A 19,075-nucleotide genomic window follows, 5' to 3' on the forward strand; every position below is an offset into this window, starting at 1 on the left:
AAAAGTCTTTTTGGGCCAGTGTGCATCACGTGACGTTGTAATTACACAGTTTGGCCACTATGTCAAATTTGCTTCAAAGCCTGGTGCTCTTCCTGTTTCCAATTCTTTTTATACATCCATGGTTAACATGGGCACCGAAATGAAAAGCAAGAGGTTCCGCGATGCACACGCGCCGCTCACACATCCAGTGTGTCCCAGGCGTTAGATGTTGGTTTAGTGGTAGCTCTTCAAAATCCCTGTTGCTGACACGCTGCCTGTCCATGACTTGTGGCTACAGCAGTTTGTTTACTTGGTCTCCACTTAGACATTAAATTTTGCAGTTAATCCGCAGTTCACGTGTGATGAACCATGGGGGGTGATCCGTACGGATCACGGATCAACTACATTCCGTTATACCACTATATCTTACCAATTAAAAGATTTCTTTTTTTATTCATGTTATATCCTTTTCTTCAATTATATACTCCTTATTAATGACTGATTTATTCAATTATTGATAGACATTTAGCTATAAATAAATGCACTCATTTATCATTGAGTTGTCTGTATGTGTTCCTTAAAGCAGATGACAGAGGTCCCTGTATCAAAAAGAATGACAACTTCTGGTTATGAGACTGTTTAATTTGGTTTATTTATTTTCCTTCTAATGAAAGTGGTGCCCCAATTTTTAAAGGGTGCAAAGATTTAATTTCTAAAAGTAGTTATATTGCTACAGTGGCAAAAAAGCCAAACAGTGTCCGAAACCCCAGACTAATACCTTAATATGGCACAATCCTTGTTGATATTAAACAATAGTTATGGCCACAATTTTTTTCTTTTCTGTTCATATACTTCTGTCGTCACATATTTGTCCCGAATGCCATTTCCACTTTGATATGATGGACTTCTTTGTGCAAATCTCAAACCCAAAAACCAAAAATAACCACATAACTGGTGGAAAAATGCTTTGTAACAACAAATTACTAGAAAGTCAAGAAATGCAAGTAACTTTAGGCTATATTAATACATAGACGTACCTGATGTCCAAAAAAAAATGCACTACATAATTATGTTCATGTTCATAAACGTTGGAATGTTCACTCAAATACTTATCAGGCAAAAACAAAACAAAACTGAATTGAATACAGTAGTTAGATTAATCGAGTGTTTTTAACTGATGAAATAAATCACCATGTATGTTCCATTAATGTAAGTGCTTAAGATTGCTAAAATTACTAGAACACAATGAAAGAAGGGGAAGGTGCATTTCTTTGTAAGTAATCACCAAACTGCATCAGTGACCGAAGATTGTCTGACTTCACTCCATCTGTTTTTACATCCTCTGCTCATGTGCAAACATCAGACAAATCAACATCTACAACAAGAGTCGTCACAATGAGGAAAAGTTTGTTGTTACTGTATATCAAAAGCACAGGTACTGTATTGGCACATCAGCTTTAGTGTTGTGTTAAAAGTTTCACTTTGGGAACACTTTTTTCATCTTTTTGTCATAACAATGGTGAGATCCAGACACTCACACAATCACAGGGTACAAGAAACAAAAGGTGAGGGGAAAAAACAACTTCAGCTGGCATCAACAGAAGTGATCAGATGGATGTACTAAGACAATATTTCTGAAAGTTGTTGCTCCCCCTCTCTCTCATGTGTGGTGAGCAGACAGCAGCTGCAGGGGATGTTGGGATTGCAGTGAGTGAGGGGGAGAGGTCAGCGCTGGATTAGAATTCACAAACAGGATTGAGTTGAGGGTGAGTCAGGCTTCAGCCGTCAGAGGTGAGAGGGTGGAGCTGAGGCCCTCTGTGGAGACATGGACAGGATGCTCTCTGCCTCTTCATACATCTGAGAAATAGACAGAGACAGTCGATCAGCATGCAGAATGTCGTGTGTTTATTTACAGTAGTGTACTGTGCTTCAGTACCAGTAAAAGCCACAGTGACTTAACTGTTTAATTACATGAATCATGTCTTCAAGTTTGTACCACAAGCTGCTGGAATGTGTCAGCTATCGAGAAACTTTTAGCTTTATTCACCTCTTACCCACTTACTATTAAGTAGAAATAAGTAATTAAGTAGAAATTTTTTTTAAAAAATATTTTTATATATTAATGGTGATATACATCATAGATCATTAGCTCTCTTTGAAACCTCATATTTTTTATAATAAATTTTATATTTATTTATCACATTTCCTTTTTATATATATGAATGTCTTTTGTTTTTATATCATTATTATTCAGTGGATGGTGAACACTTCTGTTCATTTTGTGTGTTTCTTAGTGTCATTTATTTTCTCTACATTTTTAAAAATATTTGTTGAGTTTTTGTTTTCTAAACACTAAACTAAAAGCCTAAATTGATTGCATGAAAATGTACAGAGGTTGTTTGTGTTAAGATCAGTGGATGATGACAACAAAAGGAAATTTTTTATGGGATTTAAAACAGTCTCATTACTATTAACAAACAAATGTCAAATTACATAACTCATAAAACACAACACACAGTGCAGAGTGATTTGTATCTGTTAATATGTGTCTGTGCCTCTAATTTACCACTGATATATCATCATTTGTACATCAACTACAGCATTTTTAAATGGAAATATATTTGTGAATCTCCACCTATTTGTGTGGAATCTTTTAAGACTGTTGTACCATGCTGTTTCACACAAAATCCACAAATGCAGGGAGTACTTGACCCCTAAAATATTGCATGACTGCTGCCTCATAAAACACAATGCACAAATAAATGCAGCATGAATTCCTGTTGAGACCTTTGCACTGCACTGTATGTGTCACTCAAAATCTACAAATGCAGGGAAGATCATGGACTTTCCAGTCCATGCAATGCAAAATGCAACATTTATGGATGCCAACCGCTGTTAAACTAAATAGAAGAATAAGAAAACCAAGCGCTGGTTGCTTGCTTGTCAAGTGAAGGGGCAGGAGCAGCATAGCTAGTGGTATTTCCCCCAAGACAACTTCAACCGTAAGTGCTGTGACCAGAGCTCTGGCTACCCGCCTGAAGAGATACACAGGAGAAGCAGAAGCCAGGAGAATAAATAGGATGTTCTCCACAAAACCATCCAAAGTGTACTCTCAGTGGAAAGGTAATAACATGAGAACAGGGCTGAGACTGAACAATACTAGAAGAGCATATGGGAGAAGGAGGCATCACATAACACCAATGCTCAGTGGCTAGTGGATCTAAGAGCAGACCACAGCAATCTCCCAGAACAAGATCCAGTAACCATTACAATGGCAGACATCCAAGACTGAGTGTCAGGTATGAAGAGCTGGACAGCACCAGGCCCGGACATGATCCACATCTACTGGCTAAAGAAACTAACTGCACTCCATGAACACCTGGCAGTACAATTGAACCAACTGCTGATGGATGAGACGCACCCAGAGTGGTTAATCCAAGGTCGAACAGTCCTGATCATGAAGGACCACCAGAAGGGCATGATCCCATCCAACTACCGGCCAATAACCTGCCTCTGTACAACATGGAAGCTCCTGTCAGGCATCATAGTGGCTAAGATGAATAGGCACATGGCCCAATACATGAGCAGGGCCCAATACATGAGCAGGGCAGGAATTGGTAGTAATACCAGGGGTGCTTAGCACCAGCTACTGGCCGATGGAGCAGTCACCCAAGACTGCAAGACCAGGCAGACCAACCTGTGCACCGCCTGGATTGACTACAAGAAAGCCTATGACTCAATGCCACACACGGATACTGGAATGCCTGGAAATGTACAACATTAACAGGACACTAAGAGCCTTCATCAAGAACTCAGTGAGGCTGTGGAAAACAACTCTGGAGGCCAACTCAAAACCAATTGCACAAGTTACCATCAAGTGCGGCATATACCAAGGTGATGCACTATCCCCGCTGCTGTTCTGCATAGGCCTGAATCCCCTCTGCCAGATCATCTCAAAGAGTGGCTACAGGTACCAGTTCCGAAGTGGAACAACCATCAGTCACCTCCTCTACATGGATGACATCAAGCTGTATGCCGGGAATGAGCAAGACATCGACTCACTGATCCACCTCACCAGGATCTACAGCAACAATATCGGAATGTCATTCGGACTAGATAAATGTGGTCGGATGGTATCGAAGAGAGGGAAGATGATCAGAACCAAGGGGGTTGAACTACCAGAAGGCAGCATTGCAGATGTTCAGGACAGCTACAAATACCTTAGGATCCCGCAGGCAAATGGGAACCTTGACAAGGCCACAAGGAAGTCAGCCGCAGTCAAATACCTACACAGAGTAAGGCAGGTCCTGAAAAGTCGGCTGAATGGGAAGAACAAGATACGAGCCATCAACATGTGCGCCCTGCCAGTCATCAGATACCCTGCTGGTATAGTAAGCTGGCCAAAGGAGGAGATAGATGCCACCAATATCAGGACAAGGAAGCTCCTCACAATGCATGGAGGGTTTCACCCCAAGTCCCACACCCTGAGACTGTACACTAAGCGAAACGAGGGAGGCGGAGGACTGGTGAGCATCAGAGCCACTGTCCAGGATGAAACAACCAACATCCAGGAATACATCAGGAAGATGGCCCCCAAAGATGAACTGTTTAGTGAATACTTCAGGCAGCAGAAACCCGATGATGCAGAGGAGGAGGAGGTACCATCATCCAGGGACAAGCCCCTACACGGCATGTACCACCAACAGATAGAAGAAGTGGCTGATGTCAAGAAATCCTACCAGTGGCTGGAAAAGGCTGGACTGAAGGACAGCACAGAAGCACTAATCATGGCAGCACAAGAACAGGCACTTAGTACAAGATCAATAGAGGCGGGGACCTACCACACCAGATGGACCCCAGGTGCAGGCTGTGCAAAGATGCTCCTAAGACAGTTCAGCACATAATAGCAGGGTGTAAGATGCAGGCAGGAACAGCGTACATGGAACGCCATAACCAAGTGGCTGGCATAGTGTACAGGAACATCTGCAATGAGTATGGGCTGGAAGTCCCAAGGTCACAATGGAAGACACCTCCTAAGGTGGTTGAGAATGACCAAGCCAAAATCCTATGGGACTTCCAGGTCCAGACTGACAAACTGGTGATGGCTAACCAACCGGACATCATGTTGATTGACAAACAACAGAAGAAGGCAGTAGTGATAGACGTAGCAATCCCAAGCAACAGCAACATCAAGAAGAAGGAACACGAGAAGCTCGAATAATACCAAGGGCTGAAAGAGGAGCTAGAAAAGATGTGGGGAGTAAAGGCAACAGTGGTGCCAGTGGTAATTGGAGCACTGGGGGCTGTGACCAACAAACTGGGAGAGTGGCTCCAGCAGATTCCAGGTACAACATCTGAGGTCTCTGTCCAGAAGAGCGCAGTCCTAGGAACAGCTAAGATACTGCGCAGAACCCTCAAACACCCAGGCCTCTGGTAGAGGACCCAAGCTTGAGGAAGACACACCACCACCACCCCATGGGAGGGGGGTGTGAGGGAGATTTTTTTTTTTTTTTAAATTTGTATATATATATATATAAATAATAACTCAATAATAAATCAAATCACTTGGTCTTCCCTGCATTTGTGGATTTTGCGTGACACATGATGATGTAAGAGTGGTAAATTAGAGGCACAGATGCAGATACAGATTTACAGATACAAATCACTCAACTGTTCAGCCAGAGATAAACTCATGCATTTTTTTGTGCATTTTGTTTTACAAGTTGCGTAACTTGACATTTGTTTATGAATAGTAATGAGACTATTTTAATCCCTTAATTTCATTTTAAAACTCAGCATGCACATACTGTGAAGGAATTTTCATATATATGATACATGAATACTCCTTCAACCAAGCAAGCAGAGAAGAGCAGACGGCGGTCCTCTCCATGGTTAAGCAGACCTTTCTTCGTGGCTGTTGCCATGAGAACCTTGGTGCTAAAGTAAACAATCTTATGGCAAGGTTTAGTTATGTTTTGTCTAGAGCCAAGGCTGTTTTAACTAAGCATTGCTTAGAGCTCTCCCTCAAACTTTGGGGTAAAATTCACTTCAGTGTCCAATCTGTGCACTTAAGACTGTATCCCAATGTCTCCTTGGTTGCCAATAAATCTTTTTGCTTCAAGACATCCACATCTCCTGGTGCCTCTGAATTGGCAAACACAGGATTTCTACAACAAACTGGCATCACGAAACAGGATTTCAGTCTGGTTGGAGGCACAACACTGGGTAAAGTAAAAAGGATTTAATGTTTTCATTACCTTTTCACTCACCCTGTGCTCCACCTGATGAAATTGAGCAAAATAATTTACATTTTATGCAATTTGGCTGTGTATATCTGATATCTCAATAATCAGATTTCGATGAACAGATTTCAGTGTCTGCAGACAAGGAAAGAAATCATGCGAGTTGAAAAATTGTCTTGTCTGAAATTAAATTGAAAGCTGATGTCAGTGGTCAGCAGGTAAATTTGAGGTTCCCCATTGGGGAATTGAGGGTTTTTTCTGGGACAACTTGAGGTTGTGGCCCGGCACAGATTAGTCCATCAGTGAGGTTATACCCTCTGGGAGACGTTCTGAGTAAGATGGATAAAGGCTTATTTTGGTGTAATCAAAATGTGTGGTGCGTCTGTGTCCATTGGGAAAGGGAGGCTCTGAAATTGCTTCTGGCTTTTAAGTCTAGGCACCAATAAATTGTGTACACAGGTTCATTTATTATAGATAAATAAATGGATGGATAATATCAAATCGCTGCCAATGACAAAAATAAAGCACACTAGAGAGAGCGGAGACTTTGGATGCAGAAACAAGATTTAAAACAATCTAGCCGATCCAAGATCACTCCTGTAATATAAATATCCAGCTTAGGTGAGGTCACTTCCTCTTCCCTCTCACTCACTCTCACTCTCACTCTCTCTCTCTCTCTCTCTCTCTCTCTATCTCTCTCTCTCTCTGGCTGGTTGGCATGTTGGTAAGCAGAAATGTAAGCCCAATGTTCTCAACAGATTCTTTCTTAAGTCCTCAAGAGTCAGTGGTGAGTTATGTCTGTTATGTTAGTATTGTATTAGTACTGTCACTAAACAGCTCCCCACTAGCATAGCAGTTGGCATGAACTGCTGGTGCTGCTCCCAACTTGTTGCGTATTATTCGTCTTGGTTTTTGCCCGTGGTCCTTGGAATGCCAGGTTGTTTTAGATAAGTGGCTTCAGTTGCCTCCATGATTAAGAAATCTTCTCCCATTGTACCAGGTCGGGACTATGTGGTGCATGTTCCTCATTCGGTATTGAAATTTTGCAGGGTTTTTTGTGTTTTTACAATTAACACTTGAAATGATAGAGGCACTGCAAAGGGCAGGGTAATAGAAAATGTAAACCAGACTTTGGGGTTTCATTTGAATTCTTTAGCATGCCCTGCTACTCAGCATATGACGGCAATTTGTCATTCAGGATAGGAGAGGATCATTCCTTCCAGTTCCCACATATCTTTAAATGCTCACCTCCTTAAAATCAAGCCACGCTCCATCCGTTGATTGAGGCAGAAAGTAAGCATGATTGCCTTGTTGTTGTTATTGAGACGAGCGCGTCTGCAAGACGAGATTTGTTGTAGACACCAATACCTATTTCTGATCTGATTCTCTACACTGACGGTTCAGCATGTAGACCATCTGATAGCAAATACCTTGCTGGCTGTGCCGTAGTGAATGACTGGGTAGTGACAGAAGCTCAAGCGTAACCTAATGGCATCTCAGTATGAGCAGCCAAACTGTATGCACTTAAAAGAGTGCGTATTCTAGCCAAAGATAAAGTTGCAATCCTGTGATCCTATGACATGTGGAAATACAGTGGCTGATTCTGCAGCCAAACAAGCTGCTATTTTCTCTTCCTCCATGGTATGTTGTGTACATTGAGGTGTGTTTTTTTCCTCTGTCCATCCTCTATGTGCTGGTACATATTGCTCATGGGCCCACACGTAGGAAAATATTGTAAAGAGATCTTTGTCTTGTTCCTCTTCATCAGAGGGGTATTGCAAAATTGCCACAGCAATCTGGGTCTGTTTCTGGGATCCTTACTCATACTGTCCTTCATTCACCTTCTACACAAGTGAATCTGTGTGCAGCTGGTGAGGGTTCAAAATTGCCCAAGATCCAGAGGTCTACCTTCCCCGAGGACAGCTCATACTTGACTCCCGGGGTGAGAAGTGACTGCTTGGGGGGTTGTGGGGGAAGACGGTGTCATACGGCATTCCCATCAGAAGATACAATATTGAAGACCACAAAAGATACTGTAGGGTAAAGATAAATATAAACAAAGATAATTTGTAATAAACAAATGAATAAATGAAATAATGAATAACATCAATGACTGTCATGTCTAGGAGAGTCTCAGAATGACTGCAGAATAATAACAATTGACAAGTCTGATATAATGTGATGTACAAATAGCATCCTCATAAAGTACTAATGGGGAGTACCTTTGACAGCCCACAAAACCACCTGCTTTGGACTGATGAATACCTGGCAGAGTATGTTCGCTAACTGACTTACTGAACTAATACTAACAGAAACGGAAGAAAGTTGATGATTTGATGATTTTTGATGAGGTTGGTGATATTGTATTAATCAACTCTCTGGACAAAGTGTTTCTGTCTCCTAGGTGGAAAAGGAGCATTTCAGGTGTTGCTGACAACAGCATCAGCAGCAAAGGTCAGAGAGTCACTTGGGTCCATGCCAGCCACTGCAAGCAGGTGTGAGAACCAGAAGAGGGATTTCCACAAATCACAACAAACCGTAGCTGAGTAAAGTTGGGTAGTTTCTTCTGGCCAAGCCCCTGACTAGGTGAGACTCCACTGTTTCCCTAATAATCAGGGAATCTGCTGAAACGGTCACACTCATGAGTGAGTGGGGTTGTTCCCAGACTACACAAAAGAAAAAGAGGACCGACAATCACAGAAGTACTTAGCAGTAAACCAGTGGTTTGAGAGTCCAGGGCATAGTAGACATGTTTGCTGACCCTGGGATCCCACCAACACTGAAAACATAACAGCTGATGGGGTCATTACCACTGACTCTCCAAAGAACTGTGTTTGAATTCCTCACGGAACTTGTGTCTGAACAATTCTTGTATAGATGTACAGGGGAGAATTGAAAGCACTGTACATACTAACTGACCCTTACTTGTCACATATTGAAACTGCTCACCAAGATAGGACAGGAGTCACAATAATAAGCTATATATTTGAATATACAGGTCAGGCATCCATAAACTTAGTCAATCATAGATGTGAACAACTAGGTTTACACATGACTGACAACCCTGAACCCTCAACCCTGAGAAGGTGGGAAATAATTGAAGTTAGAGTAGGACTCATCACTGTCTGGACAAATCACCCGCAGTTGAGTGACAGAATAGAGAAATCACCCTCACATGGTATCCACACATTTTAAATTTACAAAAATCAAGCTAACACTTGATTGAAAATGGTAAGACTAGGTAGAGCTGTGTTGAGATGTAGCCCCAGAGCTACACTATATGTAGTCTTCATGATTACCACGTTAATTGTGCCGACAATGTTGTGGTTCTTAGAATAGGAGGAAAGGCAGAAAATAGTACGCACCTGAAAAGAATCACTACTGCTATTCAGGCCACTCAGCAGATAGTAAGCACTGGTGATAATGATTTGGAATTGATGTATGATAACCTTTGAGGGTTTGAAGATTGGGTTCCACCGGGTAATATCTTTCATGAAATTTTGAAGATGTTGAAGAAAAAAAACCCTAATAGACAGATGGTGATTCATAAGTGCCTTATGTATGTGAACTAAGGTAAACATCATGTACTGCAGAACTGAATTTTGCCATGTGTGTTTTCTTTTGGTTTAATGATTTATTCTTAAATTAATCTTACAGTTAAGTTTCTTTGCTGATGCAATAATCATTTATGAATCATTATGTTTTACTAGACTGCAAGTACTCCTAGGAATGCATATTGTTTATTTTTTGGTCTTTACTATATATTCAATTCAATTTCGCATTTGAATATATTTTCAATTCATATGCATAGTACTATGTGCTCACATGGATGTACATAACTTTCATTGAACATTGATTGATATTTTTTGTTTATTAGTATGTATTTCAGATGATCACTACATGCTCCAAACACTAGAATTACTGTAATCATTAAGTACTTTTGGATCTAATATGCTACCTAATTGTTCATTTTTCCATATGGTTATTTTGATTGATCATTCATCACCACATATTTGATTTATGTCAATTATTTTAGCCTTAATTGGCTATTCTCAGAGTCAGGTAAAATGTGTGAATAGATGTTTAATTTTGTTTCTGTGGTGGTTTCTATGGTTTTCTTAAGACTCATTTTCCTCTGTGTTAACATGTCTAAGGGTTAGATATTTGAGATTTACTATATTACACTACACTGTAGTCATCATATTAGTACTTTACATCCATCACATGAATCTTACATTACATTATTAATTCTTGTTATATAATCTGTTCATATTTATCTTTGTATATTTTGAAGGTTATTATGGTAGGTAATTAGTGGTGATCTTTTGATCAAAAAGGGGGGAACTGTGAAGGAATTTTCTTATATATCATACATAAATACTCCTTAAACCAAGCAGGCAGAGAGGAGCAGACAGCTGTCCTCTCCCTGGTCAAGCTGACCTATCTTCATGGCCGTAGCCATGGGAACCCCGTCACTATAGTAAACAATCTTATGGCAAGGTTTAGTTATGTTTTGTCTAGAGCCAAGGCTGTCTGGTAAACAAATCCTTATCAGAAGTTTTAACTAACTGTTGCTCAGGGCTCTCCTTTAGAGTTTGGGGTAGCATTCTCCTCAGTGTCCACTCTGTGCACTTGACTGTATCCCAAGTGTATCCCCTTGGTTGCCAATAAATCTTTTTGCTTCAAGACATCCAAATCTCCTGGTGTTTCTGAATTAGCAAGCTCAAGATTTCTACAACACACACTAAGTTAAAGCAAAAAGTGTGTGGAGTCAAACTGTGGACTTCTGTAAGGAATCATTTCAAATGTTCAACTTTTAACTTTTTGGTTAGAAACCAAATAATTGGACAATAGGAACTTAATGAGTAATGTTTGGGCTCCTGTAAATGGTTGTGTGTGTGTTTGTGTTTGATGTGTGCGCATGTGTATTAAGGCTGATGAAAGTTTTGGCAGACCATCCATGGTAAACCATTTCTGGTACATATTTGAGAAGAGGGCAGTTAATATTTCTTTTTTGCTCCTTTTCGATCATGGAATGTGTATTATGTTGAATGTGTGTTAAGTTGATTACAGTCTATGTTTTGTTTAAAACTGGTTGTGAAAGTGTACAGTGAAGTGATTGAGAAAATAATGAATCAATGAATGACGAATACAGCAGGCTGTCACAGAAAATATGAGTGATTTTTTTTGTCAACAATTTCAGTTTTTTTGTTGCTTAATTACTTTCTCTCCACCTTTTGCAACTCATCATATGTATATTCAAATTCATTTTCAGTAAACGCATTTGAAAATGTTGTTACACCATCACCTTATCTCTGGCTGAACAGTTGAGTGCTTTTGTGCCATTAACAGTGGTGGATCACTGATAAGCAGTATTTTTTGGTTATTTCTTTGATAGCAGCTAGTGGACAGTTGACAAAAAAAAAACTCTGCTCAGATTTCTAATAATTGTGATCTTGATTAGCCCATAAAATCTATACAAAGTATAAAGTCCTTTTATGCTTACTGGTATAAAGGGCACATCTTGGAAGAGCTCCTGAATGAAGCGACGTGAGGGCAGGCGGAACATGCAGTGAGCCAGCAAGTACGATACCTCTGAATATAGACAGATGTCATCAAACGCGTGGGGGAACTTCTCCTTGATCCTGCCAAGAAAACACGTTCGACCACCAAATCAGAAACTGTGGCAGAGCAGGGAAACTGCGTGTGTAGAGACAGCTGGAGCCTTACGTTAACAGGCTGGTTTCATGGTTTTTGGTCCCCACGGAGGAGCTGAGATTGATCACCAGACGAAGCACCTCCTTCCTCAGGAGGACCCTGCCAGCTGGAGCATCCTCTGGGATGGACTTAACACCTGCCCAGGTAGAATAAACTGAATGAAGCAATGATCTGAAACAACTTTTTGCTTAATATCACACATTCAAATATGGATGGTAAAACTCTGTCAAGCACCTACCCAAAACAAATTCTGTGCTGCGACCACTACCCCCAGATCCCTGGGACACAGAGTCGCTACATCCAGACACCCCTGACAGCTTGGCTTGGACCATGACGTCTGGATGGTTTGCTGGAGGCGGACTGCACCACTCTGAGAATGGGGTCACCTCTGTAAGATCTGAAGAAGAGGGGGGGGGAAAAAGAGCTTCACTATAGAACTAACACTAAAGGCCTTTTCATATGGTGTGATTTTCATCTGTCTGAGACAAAAGTTGACAATCATGAGAGAAACGTGGTAAAATCTTTGGTCATCAATCCAAAATGGTGCTCCTAGATCTCACTGTTAGACTTGTCCAGAGTGACTTAAGACAGCATGAGGCAAAATTCTGACAGTGCCAGAAATTTAAGACCAAATTGTCACAATGACTGCTGCTACAATCAACACCTACAAACAAACCAATCAGAATGCGACATGAAATGACACAGAATGTGTTGGACAGTGTGACATTTCGTAAGTGCAGTTTTTTAAAGACCAGGAGGAAAAACTTGTTCTCCTTAACACGTCAATGGCACACAAAAAACGAAACAAAATTTTTTTTTGTGATTTTCAAAACATCAGAGCTGCAGATGGATGACGCGAACTGATGATGTGCCTCTGGTCTCATATTTCTTTCTATTTACATCCAAGCACTACGATTCACCACACATTGATCTCACAATCTAACAGCCTCAAATTGAGATTGTGCGGTCAGACGCAGAGGCAGCTCACTAAAATAAATGTATTAAAGCCGTGAACAGCTTTACATTGTGTTTAATTTTTCCAGAAACAGGATCCCACCTGGGTTGCTGTTTTGAGAGCTGAGGCCAGACACAGAAAGTCCAGCACAGTACAGGCAGTTGTCATCGTTGTGTTCTCGGAGACCTGTCTCCTCTGAGCCCAGGATCTGCTGCTGTTCTGCCCGGCTTACCGCCATCACCTCAGTGATATTGGGCTGAGAGCGAAACCTTGCTGGCCGACATCCACCGCTGGGGCCTGAGGATGCACACAGCAGACATCATATACTCATATACTGTAGGTGTGGGCTGAAAATGTCTGATTTACATCAAAAATTTAATCATGTCTAAGTTTCTTAACAAAGTTTCTGGTGGCTGCAAGCTTAGCTTTAGTACACTTCAATGTCCTGCTTTGCTTGTCATCCAGCTGTAATGCAAAATCCAACTGCAGAAGTCACACACGCACTCAGCATAGTGCTGGGTGGCGGTGGCCACATGCTAAAGCTTCCCGTATATTTGATTTGACTGTTTGGTGTGATGTAGTAACGAGTTCATGAGCCATGAATTTCAAAATTTCAAATAGCTTATAAAGAGCAAGGAGATAGAAATGAGTAATATTACAGCACAGGAGGGCCCCACCGTCACCCTAATGCATTCCAAAGCAATTTTTTCTTGTTTTCCACAATACCAGCTCTTTAAAAATGTTAAGGCAGCTGGGAATTGGATCAAGAAAAACTGACATGTTAAAATGTCAAACTTTATAAAACATAAAGCATAAAACAAAATTTAAAAAGGGTTGAGTTGTTGCTGGGATCGCCAAACATGTTGTGATCTAACTGTAAATATGACCATGCTGTATGTAGATAGCGTCCTGTTTCTACAATTTTCTCACCATCAGTGTCTCCAGAGAAGAATTTAGCAGAGCGGTCCTCAGAGGGCGGGCTCATCCTCTTTTGGAAATATGGTGTTTCTTGAATCTGAAGGAGTCCAAGAACAAAATCACACTCCTACTCAGTTCAGGTTTCTAGAAAATCTCAGAGGTCTTTTGTGTTTTGTTAGCAAAATTCATTCCCATGGATTATTAGTATTACCTGGAACATGTTGTTGATATTAACAGGCAAGGCAAGGCCTATGTAGTCATCAGAGGAGCAATAGGTGGCAGTGGACACTATGGAGCGTACAGAAGAGGAGCGCTGGAGTGTGCTTTGGTTGATTGGGCTCAACAAATCTTCCTTATCCAGAGATGCAAAGCTCAGAGCTTTCAGGAATCTGGAGAGAGAGGAACCCCAGGACACAGGTGGATAAAGTATGGTTTTCAGTCCTCTAGCCCACGCCTTATTTTGCCAGCTTGTTTTACATTATCACCTACATACAGTGGAGGTTTTACGCTTCCTCAGATATGATCCAAACTTGTCAATTAAGTGTACTATAACATCAAATTAATTACTCCTATTTTCTTGAGAGAAGTTTAAGTTTTTTATGCAACATATTGCTAAATACATAATCACAAGATTTTATGAAGATAATTTGTGTGTGCTCACTTTATAGCACTTTTAACAAAAAGAGTGAACTTACAAGTTATTAAAACACCATCATCTGTTTTTATGCATCTACATGGCTGGCCACATTATATTAGTGTGTTAAGAGTTTATGCAGTTGTTAGATAGAGCTGTGTGTCTGTGCAAAGTAAGCATCTTAAAATTGCAGTTGTAAACACTGTAAATCTGTTAAGATGTGTTAAATTGTTCATTCTTTGCTTGTGAACCACATGGGAGTAATAGCTGGACGTTATTGGCTGGCAATTTTCTACATTTTTGTCAGCAATGCTCAGTGGCACCCTCCTTACACAGAACTACTCTCCAGAGACTGAAAATGTGATCACTGTTCTAAGTCTTTGGAACTGTTTCTAAACAAACTAATGAGACCAAACTCTTCATGATGAAGGAACATGTCACCCAGTGCAGCGGTGTGACTCACTGATGTGTTTTTAACAGTTTTTGGACAACAATGGAGCTCTACAGCACAGAGGAATAAGATATATCAGACTTTGGATACACACACAATACAGCATAAATAGATCAGTTCATGGTTGACTGGCTTTGATTTGGCTCTACACATGAGATTTGTTGACAATAAGAAAAATATAGACAACCAGCCTTATGAGGAGTATTTACAGATAATATAATAATAAAAAATTTCTAACATCACAGGTACCTTCGTGAAGGGAGTCTGGAGTCCAGACTGCCTGTATTCATGGTGATGGCATCAGTGAAGAGCATGTCTTTGGCCGGGGAGCCAAGGGCCTCGCTGTGGGACAGAGATGTCCGGATGCGTTGGTATTGCAGCCTCCTCAGAGTGGCGTAGCCCAGAGCGTCGCGAGGACTTGTGCAGCCATTATGGGAGCTGGAGTACTTCAGCATGGTGTATCCCAATGCATCTCTGGAGCTGGAGTACATGAGGCTGTAGTCAGCTAAGCTGCTCAGGGTGGTTGCTGACGGAGATTTGAGAGACTGGGCTCGGCGGGGCAAAGTGTGAGAGGAGCCAGGACGTACAAGCGAGGTCGAGCAGGACTTGGGAATTGAGAGTGGTGTGGAGCAGGGTCGGGGTGTCACTGAGTGCATGCTCTGGATGGTTTGGGTGCTTATCACAGTGTTGAGGCTGACACAGTCAGTGTCCATGGTGGAGGGCAGGGTCTCCCTGGAGGGGCTGGAGCTCATGGAGCTGATGCCGCTGGTGGTGGTGTCTGTGTTAAAGCTGTGGCTACGGCTTTTAAATTGGGCTCCACTGCCTCCTTGAGGCCCATCTTCAGCCAAACGCCCATAGCTGCTCTGCTCCGGGTGGTTCTCAACTGTCCGGACCACTGACCCATCCATATCTCCCTTCCCAAAGCTAGGGTTGCTCCCATGATTCTCTCCAAATGAGTAGCTGGCAGGTTCTGCATTAGAAAGCCCCTGTTTTCCACTCAGCCCTCCTGACTGGCCTTGGCTGCTGCTTTTAGGGAAAGGGGTTGTGCTGGGCTTCTTTCCAGGGAGAGACAGAGAGTGGAGAAGGCGGTTGCGGAAGCGGCTGGAGGCCAACATGGTGAAAGTGCTTCGGTCCTTCATCAGCTTGGGGCACATGTACAAAGACTCCTCTGACAAGTCACAGCCTTCTAGCCTGTCATCATCTAGCATATACAAACCTGCAAATAACACGGCAGCTTCTTTCAACAAAGTTATCAAAGCAATCAAATCATTCTTTGACTTTATTGGGATTTGGGCTTACTGGGTTGTACTGAGTCACTCTCTCTGTTGTGTCTGGAGCTGATGGACTCGGTAAGGCTGAGGGTACTGGGGACAGACGACAGCAGGTTGTAGGGTTTGGGCTGCGGCTCCACTTCCTCAGGTACCACAGGCCACCATGTGCTATGGCTATGCCTTACAGCATCCCAGCCCTGCTGCTTCAATGTGTCGCAACCCTGCCTCGTCTTACTGATGAGGCCCAGCACATACAGACACGCCCTGCACAGAACCCAGAGACACCTTCTAAAAAACAGCCAGATGACTTATAATGATGGCTACCATTAGGTTTGAAGGACTTTCCTTGATTTTAAAATCATGATTTCCCAGGATAATATCAGTGTTCACAGGATTTCTCACGGTACATAAAATTTCTGATGTTTTCTTTCAAATTGAAATAGTTTATGGACCCTATTTTCCAACCAGCAGAACAACCAGCAGAAGCAGCACTGACAGTTTGGTAAACTTGATAAACTTGACAAACTCACTTTACCCTTCTGTGTGGTGTTTTGGTGCCACAGAGTGCACAGTGCTCAGGTGGAAGGTTTATTCAAATGAGGCAGTGCAAAGCAAGTTTTTGGTTGGAATTGGGCCTAAGATAAGGAGGATTTGGAAAAATCAGGATCCAGTTTTTATTTTTATTTCGGGTTTTTATTTCGGCATACAGAGCTGATCCAGTTCTTAGAACTATTTCTAAAATATACAAGGGCCTTCATGAGTTCTGTGGGGCGAACACATCTTATATAGAAGAAAAGTGGAAAAGGGAAGGGAACTTTGTAATGTCATTGGAGGAATGGGAAAACCTAAACGATAAGCAGTGGAAATCAACCTAATCACTGTCTTGGAGAGAGTTTGGATGGAAAAAAAGTGGTCAGATCTTTTATAATACCAGCACTTAAACAGTCTAATGTGAGGCAGCCAGCATGCTGGAGAGCCTGTGGCACTCAGAGAGCAAATCATTATTGTGTTTTGGGAATGCCCTGGGATTTCCAACTTCTGGATGATAATCGGAGATAGCATGGAAAAGGTTTTAAAAATCTGAAATGAATTTTGTTTTCAGGTGTTGGCAAGATGCAATCAGATCTTCTTGGTTTCTTTAAATTGTATGTCGTTTATGCAGGTTGCTAGTAAAAAAAATCACCAAGAAATGGTTAATTCAAGGACTGCCCACATTATCACACTGGTTTGCATGACATTTTTGTGATGGAGAAATAGACATTTGCTTAAGACAAACATATATGATAAATGTTTGGAAAGGATGGAGTTTGACCACTTCGATCAGATTTTCTGTAAAAAGGCATCAGTTGTACTATAACCCCCCTAGTTCTGTACAATCAATTATGAGTTACCATAATTGACTATAATGAGTCTAATAAGTTGGATAAATGATCTGTACGACACAAGGACAAAGTATAGACTCTTGATCTCTTAGTCTCTTCTTCTTTTCTTTTCCTTTTCTTATTGCATCTTGTTTGAGTCATCTCTTTTATCAATGATTGTTGTATATCCAAAAAATTCTGCATGATACCTTGTGTTTGTTGGTTTTCTGTTTCTAGATAAAAGAAAATATCAAAATCTGGGGCAACATTACTCCGCTGACACTTGGGTGATTTTATCTACGTGAGCAAACAATACTTGCTGCAAATGCACAACAATAACAGATTAATGCTTAAAATATAAACAATTTTAATTAAACATTTCCCACCCTGTAGAGACATTTAAATCAGCTTTTTTAAAATGTGGTTAAAGCAGGAACATAAATAAAATCAGTCTGCATTGATCTATGAATGAATGTGGGTGATTCTTATAGTATCTGCTGTCCACAGCTCCATTATACTGCTTGAAAAGCTTCTCCTTCAGTTCATTTAATCCCTGTAGCATCTGAAGGCAGCAGGACAGATATGTTGATATATCTGCAGCCTCTGATTTGAGAAGTGTCTATCTATTAATCACCACGCCTTTTTGCACTTTATGTTGCTGCACATACTTTAACATAAATAGCGGGAGATGCCCACACAGTTCGTGTGGCCACCACCTATAACTACTACTCTTTTTAAAAATGACACTATTTTCAAGGTGGAAAAAACACAATGCCAATCCTCTGATCTCCTGCTAAAAATAAAAAAATCCTCACAACTCTGGCGGAGCCCAGGTCTCATCCTGAGGACAAGGATTTCACTGTTTAAACTTGGAATCTGTGTGTAATGGATAACCTGTATGGTGTTTAGAAGAACACTTAGCATTAATTAGACAATCATTCACACTATTGTTCTTCAAAGTTTTATTCATTATTTTTCTGTATGGTTTTCGATCGCTAACTACTTCTGCATACTTTCAGCGATTCAGCAATTTATATATTTTTTTACAGTATTAAAATTTATAATGGAAAGTCTGTGGGAGGAATGTTTGAAGGGTGATATCTCAAAAACTAAAAGTGCTTTAGTATTCATACTTTATGGACAGCTGGCTCATGTGGAAATGCTTAACAGATTAAAACATAACACCACCATGTCGTCAGTCAGAGTGTTCTTTGGATGATGCCGATTAGACTGATATACGCTACGCCCATTTGCGCCTGGAAAAATTTTTCATCATTTTGAATGTTTTTGTTAAACACATTTTTTGCTTCTGTCGAAACATATTTCATCTAATCCATATTTAGATGACCCTGAACAAAAATTATGTTTGTTTTTGGGTATCACTTTCCATTTGTCTGTAATTGGTAACCAAAATTTTGAAGGCGTGGTCTGATGCACTTAATGGGCTATAACTCTTTTATGCTACATTTGATTGCAACCGAATTTGGGAATGTTGTACATACAGCCACACTGCACAAGTGTGTGACATTTAATGCAATTCTACTCA

At 41.0% G+C, this 19,075-nt stretch overlaps 1 protein-coding gene across 1 annotated transcript in view; it reads right to left on the reverse strand.

The window, feature by feature from the left end:
* Positions 1–606: 606 nt before the first annotated feature.
* LOC121885285 (rapamycin-insensitive companion of mTOR-like) overlaps positions 607–19,075 on the reverse strand; it is a 46,701-nt gene continuing 28,232 nt past the window's right edge. Inside the window, exons 31-39 of the mRNA XM_042394600.1 lie at positions 16,197–16,432; positions 15,147–16,113; positions 14,024–14,201; positions 13,825–13,909; positions 12,997–13,191; positions 12,178–12,336; positions 11,952–12,075; positions 11,728–11,866; positions 607–1,836 (exon numbers count right to left, since the gene is read on the reverse strand). Coding sequence (XP_042250534.1) covers positions 1,765–1,836; positions 11,728–11,866; positions 11,952–12,075; positions 12,178–12,336; positions 12,997–13,191; positions 13,825–13,909; positions 14,024–14,201; positions 15,147–16,113; positions 16,197–16,432 — 2,155 coding nt within the window. The 3' untranslated portion in view covers positions 607–1,764. The remainder of the gene's footprint in view (positions 1,837–11,727; positions 11,867–11,951; positions 12,076–12,177; positions 12,337–12,996; positions 13,192–13,824; positions 13,910–14,023; positions 14,202–15,146; positions 16,114–16,196; positions 16,433–19,075) is intronic.

This window comes from Thunnus maccoyii, chromosome 19 (genome assembly GCF_910596095.1).
Source record: "Thunnus maccoyii chromosome 19, fThuMac1.1, whole genome shotgun sequence".
NCBI classification, from domain to species: domain Eukaryota; kingdom Metazoa; phylum Chordata; class Actinopteri; order Scombriformes; family Scombridae; genus Thunnus; species Thunnus maccoyii.